This window comes from Neolamprologus brichardi, chromosome 14, assembly GCF_056152115.1.
Source record: "Neolamprologus brichardi isolate AB-2024 chromosome 14, ASM5615211v1, whole genome shotgun sequence".
Lineage (NCBI taxonomy): Eukaryota > Metazoa > Chordata > Actinopteri > Cichliformes > Cichlidae > Neolamprologus > Neolamprologus brichardi.
In genome coordinates this window covers 29,143,868-29,155,392 of record NC_142117.1, presented here as the reverse complement: position 1 = coordinate 29,155,392, position 11,525 = coordinate 29,143,868, and the positions used below count along the sequence as shown (strand labels likewise).

The 11,525-nt window shown below is 41.7% G+C and overlaps 1 protein-coding gene across 1 annotated transcript; it reads left to right on the top strand.

Moving 5' to 3' along the window:
* Positions 1–795: 795 nt before the first annotated feature.
* Positions 796–2,556, top strand: LOC148098947 (odorant receptor 131-2-like). The gene has a single exon (XM_087851616.1). It carries the CDS (start codon positions 1,237–1,239, stop codon positions 2,200–2,202), a length of 966 nt encoding a protein of 321 aa, XP_087707742.1. The 5' UTR covers positions 796–1,236; the 3' UTR covers positions 2,203–2,556.
* Positions 2,557–11,525: the final 8,969 nt, after the last annotated feature.

Below are 11,525 nucleotides of genomic sequence, written 5' to 3'. Positions count from 1 at the left end.
GCAGACACAATAGACCAAGATTTCCAAACACTGAAATCTTTATTCAACACAAAGAGGTCTGGGATAAGAGCAGGGCATTGAAAGGTAATCATGCAGGTGCAGCAGCAACTGTAACAGAAGGAGAGGAGGGTTATAAGCAGGTACTGAGAACGATGGAGGATATTGCAGGGAGAAGTGTTGAGTCAGAGCTTACTTGAAGAATAAAGTACGAAGGATCCAGGAGGGGCTTTTGTTGGGTGAGTGTCAGTGGAGATGAGTGTCGGCGGCAGGACGGCAGGCATGTGAGTTCTTTGATCCTTTTCAGATTTCCAATGAGCAATGGGTTGGCAGCAGCAATGGGCAGGTGAGTAGTCACGGGTAGCAGATCTGCTCCGGGAAATCCGAGGAAGGAACTGGTTAGTGTGGGTAGTGATCCAGAAATGCCAAAGACTGAAGACAGAGAACAATAGGTTAACACAGGATGTTACAAAGTTTAAACGAAGCATTGAGGCCGATTTAGTGCTAAAGGATAGCTGACAAACTGGCGAAGACTGGAGGTGTGAGCTGGTCCTAAATACAGGTGAGCTAATTACTTACGATGCACTGCAGGTGAGGAGAAGAGGACGCATGAAACTGGGGGTGGAGATGGAGCGTGGTGCTCTGAAAAGGAAAAAACAATTTGTAGAAATTTGTAGAAATACAAATTGAGAACATTTTGTCTAACTTGACCGTTGCAACTGCTGCTTTTGATGCCTTGCAATATAGAATCACTTGTTTGTTTAACTTCCTTTCATGGATCCTGTGATAAAAGGTGCTTTATCCTTTTCCCCTACAGTAATCTGTAGTTAATAAGAACCGTGATGCTTAATGACGATAGCATGAAATTAATTTATCTCTGGGGAATCAGCACCGAGTCAAACATAAGATAACCAGCGCCAAACAGATCAGACAAGAGAAGACCATCTTTGACACTTTGATTGTTGAAAATATGTTGTGTGCTGAGAAGAAGAGAAATCTGAGCTCTTCTGTCAGACAAAGTCATTGTTATTAGGTGAGCGAGGCAATGTCTCATTTTAATGGGTAAATGGTTTGTATTACAGGGTGATTTGACTTTACTGATTACTTTATTAACATGAGGCAGCTAATTTCTGTTGTAAATGTAAATGCTATTATGCATTATGTTTTATTTTATCATGTGTATATGGAAGTTTAAGTTGTGCTTTTTTTAACAGGTGTGCTGCAACTTAAAGCTGCAGAATGCAGAATCTGACTGAACTTCCTTTTAATGCAACTTCCCAAAAAAGCCTGTCTGTTATCATCAAAGTATGTGCAGTTATCCCCTTCTTCTGCACCTTCCTCTGCTGCATTGTTGTCATGCTGCATGTGTTTGCATCTCACATGCAGTTCCTAAACACTCCACGTTACGTCCTGTTTGCCCACATGTTGATCAATGACACCCTGCAGCTTCTGTCCTCTGTGCTGCTTTTCCTACTTGTAATGGGTCAGGTACAATTTCCTGTTTTTTACTGTTTTCCTCTGCTGTTCATATCCACTGTTACTTATCAGAACACACCTTTAATCCTGGCTGCAATGTCCCTGGAGCGTTATGTTGCCATCTTCTATCCCCTGCAGCGCCCGGCCGCCTGGCGCTCAGGCCGTATCTGGATCATTAATCTTTGTCTGTGGCTTATAAGCTGCATGTTCCTCATCATCGAGTACTCCATCGGAAAGCAGCGTCCTGCTGTAGATGTCCTCTCTACACCTGTACTTTGCAAAAATTTACATATCAACTCATCTCCAATCCAAGCATTTTTCAGAACTGCTGTGAGTGTGATGTTCTTTGCAGTTGTGGCTGTTGTCATCTTCTTCACATATGTGAGAATCCTGCTGGAAACCAGGAAGCTGAGACAGGACAGAGTATCTGTGAATAAAGCCAAGCACACTGTGCTGCTGCACGGCTTTCAGCTGCTTCTGTGCATGTTGGCTTTCACTCTCCCCATTACTGAAACTCTCATTTTGATGTACACTAAATGGCCAGTGGAAGACGTTACCTATTTCTGTTTTTTCTGTTTTATCCTAATCCCACGCTTTCTTAGCCCGCTCATCTACGGCTTCAGAGATCACAGTCTGAGGGGCTACATTGGGAAAACATTCCTCTGCTGCTTAAACACAGTCAAGCCACATTTCAGAAGCAAACAGCAGGACAGCTTCTCTGCTTCTTGAAAAACCAACAACAAAAAAAACGGTTTAGACTCCTGCAGAAAACCTGTTCAGAGTATCTGCATCTCTGTCTGTCAGTTCCCCGAATGAACACCGAGCAATTTTTTACGCTGTAATTATTTTTTCCATTCACACTGGCCATTAACAGATTCCTCGTTATACTGCACGTGGAACAAACTAATAACCTAAAACCAGTCTTCATGAAATGACAGTAAGTGGAAAAAGTTACACTGGAGAGAAAACAAACTCTTTGTATTACTGTTCCTCCTCTAAAGCTCAATCTGGAAACACAAACAGGCAATATATTTAAAAATATATCCAACAGATCCAGTTTATTTGTCTGACTAATATGTTTTTAAAGCCTCATATTATCTTCACATATTTTTGCACAGATCAAAGAATCTGGCTCATGAAAGGGGCTCTGTAATTATCGGTAAATATTTACCGATTTAATAAAAAAACATTTCAGTGGTAATTTAAATATTGATTTGACTTCTTTTCCTTAAAAAGGCCGATAAAGGGTGTCTAAAATCTTAATGGGAAACTCCTCATGTTGGTCATGTGTTTGTGTCAGATTGCATGTTTGACTAAAAGTGTGATATTTGCACTGATCAATGTTTGACAGCTCCATTAGATCTCTAACCTACAATAGTTGTTGGAGTTTAGAGTGAATCTCAGAAAATACTTGTTTTGTTAAAAAATAACTGCACTATTAAAATATGTCACTTTATACTAAAAATTATTACAAAATTGTAATAAAATGCATTTATCATCTCAGTTTTATTCGTCAACACTTTGGTTAGTATTATCATTAAATCATCTTAAACTGCACTCTGTTTTAAAAAGCTGTACTTTGTGAACATTTTCTGCAGTTTTAATCTGAAATTTGCAAACCATAATGCTTTGACCTTTTAATCTAAGGATTTATTGATAGGTTTGACATTTAGTAATCACATATTTAAAATCCTTGCAACAGTATTTGGATGCAGAACATTTGAATGCATATATTAATATTGTTTCTTATCAGACTTTGATGTTTACTGCATTTCTTTGAGGATAATTATCACGTGATGTTAATAAAACTGAACACAGAATAGAGCTGTTAAAAGTCTACAGCAGTAGATAAAATATTTTCTTCTCGGTTACCCAACAAATTTGTTGTAGATTAGTCTTAAAAACGTAATTCCACAAATTTTTAATCTGAGAAAAAAAAACAAAAAAACAAACAAATGGAAAAAAATTTTATTATAGAGGACAACAGAGGTAAAATAAATAAATTTACATACTTGTAAACACAGGATCAGTTCTAAAATCTACTTTTAGATTTGCTTGGAAATTTTGAAACCCACTGTGTTTTCCCTCTTTGATGATCTTTTTAGGCAGGTGACCTGTTTTTTTTTGTTTTTTTTTAACTTTTTTAGAGAAATTATAACAATAAATATTTTATCACTATTTGTTGTGTTAATAAAATTTCTGAAATGACTTTGCATCCCATACTGTACACTGCTGGTAGATTCATTTCTGGAAAGGTACACACTGCTCAGAATAAAAACAGTCATGTATGCTTTGATGTCTTTTTGATTTACTTGCTTTCAGTTGTCTTTATAAGTCTGTTTCCCCTCCACTTTCATCGCAATTAACACTATTGGACTCAGTCAAGAATAGGCCAAAGCAGTAATTGATGTCATCAGTCCAGGATACATCATAGCTTTTTGGTTCTGTGATCATCCTGATCACATTTTTAGCTGAAAGCCAAACTTGATTCTCAGGTGGGGATTTTCCCTTCTTTGAGTGACAGCAGCCTCAACATAGCCATTCTCCTCATCACTGAGTTCCTTCTCATCAGTCATTTTTTAGCCTAGATTGCACAGATTATATTCCATGCCATCTTCTGCTTTTGACACTTCCTTATCTAATCCATCCTCACTGTTAGTTTCCTGGCCTCCTCCTCCTACCACTGTACTGATCAAAAAATACCACCAGGAAGGCGCTGTACGTCTTTTAGGGATCCTTGCTGTGGCACTTCGCTGCTGCAGCTTGGTTGTTGCGCAGAGCTTTGTCCTGCAGATGTCGCTGTGCTTCCAAACTCAGTTTTTGAAGAGCAGATGATTTGTCTTTGATTTTCACATTTTAGAAAATTGACTTCAAAGTAAAACTAAACAAAATATTGCAAATATATTACATCGCATTATTTGCAAAAACTGAACTCATTTCATCAGCATCCGCGGAACCCCATAAATCAGATGATGTTGGTGAGCGCAAACTAATTGTTCTGGATGAATCCAGGCTGTATGTATGATATGATGAACAGAGGGCGAAGGCTGATCTCAGATCAGCTGAGAGCCTGCTCCAAATGCCGAAGCGGTACTGTTCAGCAAAACTGAGAGACGATGGAGAGGCTTGTATAAATATATAATGTATGATATCATTCTGTATGATATCATTAAAAAAAATGCATCTTTTGGTCATGAGAAATCAAACATTGGCTTGATTGTGTCGTGGTCTGAGTGAGTGCTGGGGTTTTTCCACTGAGTCACAGTTCCACCCCTGGGCGGAGTCGCTGCTTTCCTGCATGTCTCCACACCTGCTGGCAATTGAGCTGCCAGTACTTAAGACCAGCGCTCACCACTCCTCTTCGCTAAGTCTTCAGCAAACCGCAGTTAGTGCTGGTCACCATTAGGGATGGGTATCGAAAACCGGTTCTTGTTGAGAACCGGTTCCCACTGTTTCAATTCCTTGGAATCGTTTGCCATTTTTGCAAACGATTCCCTTATCGATTCCAGTCGCCCCGAATGACGTCACCACGTTGCGGAGCGTCATTTACCTGGCAGGAAACATGGCGGCTCAAACGCTAAAAAGTTTGGTTATACTGTACGAGAACGGATGACAACAGGGCAACTTGCAATACTTGCAAAGTAGATATTTCATTTAAGGGAGGAAACACTACGATAACCTTAAATGAATGTTGTGTTTTTAATTCCGCTCCGGACTCGTGAATCTCAACCCAGCAGCAGCGGTAACGTTTGCGCGTCCTCTCCCGTTAATACGGCAGGTAAATAATCAACTAACAGTGCATATTATGTTAGCGCGATCTGCCTTATTACAAAACCTGCCATTACTGTGCATTTAGGTGACCATGATGAGAGAGACAGACAGAGTCTGGCTGGCTCAGATGCTGGCAGTTCTCGCTGCAGTCTACCGGTAGCGTCTCCTTTCAGGCCAGGATAGACGAATGTCACCGAGCAGTGACTAAGTTTGTGGTAAAAGGCTTGCACCCATTTGCCACAGCAGATGCCCCCGATTTTCGGTAAGTGAATGTGTTTAATTGTAGGCAGGGACATTACTGGATATTCTTGTGTAATTGCTACAGAAGAATATTTATTTTATTATTTTACATTCACAATTTTTTTTCCTGGGGACCCTGTGACACCCCATTGACAAGCCGTAGGTTGGATCTGTTAAGATCTCACTGTTGGGTTTGTAAGGCCATGTTACTCCTAAATTTCTATCTTGTTCAAAGAGAAGATATAAAACAAAGATCTAAGCTAATTGACCTTAGTGTTCTCCTTTTTTAAAAAAAAAAAAAAAATCGATAAGAGAATCGATAAAGAATCGAATCGTTAAACAGAATCGAAAATGGAATCGGAATCGTGAAAATCTTATCAATACCCATCCCTAGTCACCATAGTAGGTCACTGAAAGGGATTTTGTTTGCAAGAGGATTATATTCAACCTGTGCTTTTTCTTCCATCAGCTATCCTGTTGTCTGCCACCTCCATCTCCTGGCAATACACGCTTTCATCCCGAAGCTGGTTTGTGCTTGGCAGCTCTTTGCATCACAGCACCTCTCGGATTCACTCACCTGCGAACCCTCCTGTCACAGTACTCAATCGGACCACCATCTCTTGGAGACCAAAAACTGCTCACTTGGACCACTCACCCCTTCCTTGCCATTCCTCCACCTGCCAAAGTAAGAATGTTTCTTTATGGTTCATACTCACCAGCAGTAGCGGTTTTAGATACGGGCGACACGGGCGGTTGCCCGGGGCGGCATCGTGGTGGGGGGTGGCATCACGGGCATCGGCAAAAAAAAAAGAAAAAAGAAATGCTCGTACTCATGCTCCCCCGACGTCAACCAGCGCATATTGGGAATGGTACAGGCACCGATCGGTTGTCTATCGCCCATTTGCTGGGAGTAAGGACGCCCTTCGTTTGGGAGGTGCGCCTGCTGCTTGCGGCGCAGACAGGAGAGGGCGGGGGATTCTCTGGTGGCTGGAGCAGCATCTAATAACCAACTCGCAAAGTAAAACAAAATAAAAACAAACCAACAAACACGAAAACACCAGACATCATGATACAGACTTATAATTAACCTTCCAGTAACCCTACACTGACAGGCTCACTATGAAAGAGGCCTCACCAACATCCCCACATCAAACTGTCTCTACACTGACTTCCACAGTCATTCTTAAAATTTAGTTGTATATAAATGTGGTCAAATGCCATCGCCCAGATGTTCACAAGCAGTTTATACAAGAAACAGCTGGCCCAATTAACCACGATCATTTGCAAGGTGTCCATTCAGCAAAGTCAGTGTAATGTGAGGGCCAAGAGAGAGAGTTGGACCCCAAAAGCAGACACAATAGACCAAGATTTCCAAACACTGAAATCTTTATTCAACACAAAGAGGTCTGGGATAAGAGCAGGGCATTGAAAGGTAATCATGCAGGTGCAGCAGCAACTGTAACAGAAGGAGAGGAGGGTTATAAGCAGGTACTGAGAACGATGGAGGATATTGCAGGGAGAAGTGTTGAGTCAGAGCTTACTTGAAGAATAAAGTACGAAGGATCCAGGAGGGGCTTTTGTTGGGTGAGTGTCAGTGGAGATGAGTGTCGGCGGGCAGGACGGCAGGCATGTGAGTTCTTTGATCCTTTTCAGATTTCCAACGAGCAATGGGTTGGCAGCAGCAATGGGCAGGTGAGTAGTCACGGGTAGCAGATCTGCTCCAGGAAATCCGAGGAAGGAACTGGTTTATTTATAAAGCACTTTAACATAAAACCAGAGTTCACAAAGTGCTGTACATGCTAATAGCATAAGTAAAGAAAAATTAAAATGAGATAAGATAAAATAAATAACTAAAAAACTAAAATAAATTGAAACATGTTAAAACAAATTGAGTCAACCCCTCTAATCAATGCCAAAGGCTTCAGCGAATAAATATGTTTTAAGAAGACTTAAATTCAGAAAGAGAAGAGGCCTGCCTAACATGCAAGGGTAGATCATTCCACAACTACAGCAAAAGCACGATCACCTTTAAATTTATACTTAGTTTTCGGTACCTTAAGGAGCTGCTGATTGGCGGACCTAAGGGAACGGGCAGGTGTATATGGTTGTAGTAGCTCCGAGAGGTAGGGGGGGGTCAGGCCATTAAGAGATTTAAAAGCAAATAAGAGAATTTTAAAAATCCTAAAATGTACAGGTAGCCAGTGGAGTGAAATTAAAATTGGGGTAATGTGCTCAGACTTTTTTGTTCCAGTTAAAAGACGTGCTGCAGCATTTTGCACAACCTGCAGGCACCTAATGGACGCATCACTAACCCCAAAATAAAGTGCGTTACAATAATCCAGCCTAGAAGTAACAAAGGCATGGATTACTGTCTCAAAATGCTGTTTCGATAAGATAGGCTTTATTTTGGCTAATTCCCTCAAATGAAAAAAGCTAGATCTTACAACAGCTCTGACCTGGCTTTCAAGTTTAAGATTTGCCTCTATTTTAACTCCCAGATTAGTGATGACTGGTTTAACATACTGTGCCAGCGAACCAAGATCTATAATAGTGGCCTCAGAAGCGCCACCAAAAACCATCACTTCTGTTTTCTGTTCATTAAAATGTAAAAAGTTCAAAGCCATCCAGGCCCTTATTTCATCAAGGCATCTGAGCAGCGGGTCTACTGAGAAGCCATTTATCTTTTTAAGTGAGAAATAAATCTGGGAGTCATCGGCATAGCAGTGGAAAGAAATCCCATGTTTCCTGAAAATAGACCCAAGGGGTAGGAGAGATAGAGAGAAAAGAAGCGGGCCTAAAACTGAACCCTGTGGGACCCCACATTGAAGAGAAGCAGCAGAGGATACAAACTCCCCGAGTTTCACAGAGAAAGTTCGCTCTGCCAAATAGGATCTGAACCACTGCAGTGCGGTACTCCTAATACCCACCAACTGCTCTAAACGGGAAATTAAAATATTATGATCCACTGTATCAAAAGCAGCAGTTAAATCTAACAGCACGATAATAACACAGTCACCTGAGTCATTTGCCAAAAACACATCATTAAAAACTCTTAAAAGGGCAGATTCGGTGCTATGTAAAGCTTTAAAACCAGATTGGAAAACTTCTAAAGTACCGTGTTCTTCTAGGAAGGACATTAATTACTTGTGAACTACCTTTTCAAGAATCTTTGAGATAAGGCAGTTTGGAAATAGGTCTGTAATTCGCAATAATATCAGGATCAAGAGCAGGTTTCTTGAGTAGAGGCTGAATCACTGCATGTTTGAGATTGACAGGTACAACACCAGAGGACAGACTACTATTTACAATGGATTGTACAGCTGATGCTATAGTGAGAAAAACCTCTTTGAAAAATCGAGGAGGGAGAGCATCATGAGGGGAACCTGAGGGCTTCATGTGAGCAACTAACTCCTGCAGGCAGAGCAAGGAAACTGGCTCGAACCTGTCAAAGACAGCAGAACTAGGGACAGGGGTAGAAGGGTCAAGAACGGACTGGGAAGTCTGCGCTTTGACAGATAGCACTTTATCAATAAAAAAAAAGTGTAGGAAGTTTTCACAAATTTCCTGAGAGGACTCGACACCAACAGTCTGTGGAGCATGAAGGACCATGTCAATAGTCTTAAATAAGACATGAGGCTTACGACAATTTGCCTGAATAATAGCAGCAAAATGTTTCCTCTTAGCATCTTTTACAGTTTTCTGGTAAAAATTCCAGTAATCTTGTAACATTTGGTATGACACCTGAAGTTGATCCTTCTTCCATTTACGTTCAGCTCTCCTACACTTTCTTCTGGCAGCACAGGTGTCTTAATTCAGCCAGGGTTCAGATTTGGCTTTTACTTGCCTAAGCTTAAAGGGGGCCACTGAATCTAAAACAGTTTGGCAGACAGAGTAAAACCACGTACTCAGCTTTTCTGTATCATTGCATATGAAATCAGGAAGGCCGCTGTTCTGGTTAAAAACAATAGAGAACTGTCCAGCAGAGGAAAGGTTAAAAATACGACAGCACCTAGTAGCAACAGGAGGAAGATTAACTTTGGTACAAGGAAGGAAAACCTCAAACAAGACAGGCCTATGGTCTGACCATACAATATCACAAACCTTTAAGTTAGAGACGGGTAAATTGTGAGTTAAAACAAGATCCAACGTGTGCCCATATTTTTGTGTAGGCACAGACACAGATTGCACAAGATCAAAAGAGTCAATAAGATTTAAAAAGTCCTTTGCGATTGGCTTGTCAGGGCAGCACACGTGAATATTGAAGTCCCCAATAATAAGGACATGATCATATTTTGGCATAATTTCAGCCAATAGATCAGAAAAGTCATTTAAGAAGTCCTTATTGTATTTTGGGGGTCTGTAAACCACAGCACAAAGCACTGTGTGAGAGCGACCTAGCTCAAACATACTCAGTTCAAAGCTACTAGGTGGGGTTGATAATGGCAGTGGTTTACATTTATACGGCTTCTTAAAAACAACCGCTAGTCCTCCTCTTCTGCCTGATATTCGAGGAGAGTTTAAAAAGCAGCAGTCATCAGGTAAGAGATCTGTGAAAACGCTGGACTCACCGGCCCTCAGCCATGTCTCAGTTATACAGAGGAAATCCAGTCCTTGGGTCATAAATAAATCCCTTAAAATAAAAGTTTTATTACTCAGCGATCTAGTGTTCACCAATCCAAACCTGGTGGAGGTCAGCGTGTCCGTGGCTGACAGCGAGACCCGACGCAGCGGCCGCAAGTTCTTTAGGTTCGCACCGCGCCGATGAAGATGAGGGAAAATCTTTTGTGGCTGGGACATCTGATCCGAGCCAACAACGGGCACCAGCCAGGCATCGATGGGCTCCAGTGAGCACGGAGAAAAGGCATGACAAAGTACAGATCCACGTTCGTTCCAAGGAGCCGGGGAAGAGCGCGCCAAGTACGCCTTAAGTTTCACGAGTAGACCGCTACGTTTGCCCCGGCGTCTGAAACGCTTTCGCCGTGAGACTGGGGCCAGGGTCCGACAAAGGTTAGCTGGTATCCCAGACAGGAATTGTAGATAACCTGCTGTTAGTTTGGTATTTTGTCCTAATCCGCTTGCCGTACCTCCGTGTAGGCGTGTGTATGTTTTGAGTGGTATAGGCGCCATTCCGTTATTGAATCCAAGCATGTAAGTTCTCTGCTGCACTGCTGGTTAATAAAACCACGTTAACTGAGTTTACTGCTTCATCATTATCATACTGGTGAACATACAACATGGTGTCAGAAGCGACGGAACACGTACTTCGTAGTTGACGGTATTTTTTCCCCGTCTCAAGTCTATTTTGTGGGTGCATTTTTTTTGTATCCGGACTGCAGCCGACATGGCGGAAGGATTCAGGAGGCCCGACCCGTTTGTTTTCGATGGTAATGTTGCTGAAAATTGGCGCATTTTTGAGCAAGAGTATGACATTTTTATAGCGGCGGCACACTCTGACAAGCCAGTGCGCACACAGGCCTACATATTGCTCAACTTAGCAGGTCCCGAAGCTATAGAACGGGAGCGGTCTTTTGTTTACACGCCAGAAGTGAAAGAGCCTGGCGATGGAGGACGAGTCCTCATTCCTGCAGAATCGAAGGAGGATCCTGAGTGCCTCAAAAGGAAATTCAGAGAAATGTGCAGCCCACAAACCAACGTCACGATGGAAAGACACAAGTTCAACACGCGGAATCAGAGGACTGGTGAGACTGTTGAATCCTATGTAAGTGATTTACGGATTAAAGCAAAAAGCTGCAGATTTGGTGATCTGAGTGAAGAACTAATAAGAGACAGACTAGTTTGTGGCATCAACAATGACAATTTAAGGAAAGTGCTACTGCGTGATAGTGATTTAACGCTAGCAAAAGCCATATCTGTCTGCCAGATTCATGAAATGACTGAAGAGCATAATAAAACACTTGTTTTTCCTCAACAATCTGCATCAAATGTTGATGTGCTCCAGCCCAAATTTACAAGAAAGCACAGAGGAGACAAAATGAAAATACAAGGAGACAGGTCTGAAACTCAGCATGTCACTAACTGTA

Coding starts and splice junctions, on each gene's coding strand:
- LOC148098947 (XM_087851616.1), top strand. CDS start 1,237: ATGCAGAATCTGACTGAACTTCCTTTTAATGCAACTTCCCAAAAAAGC.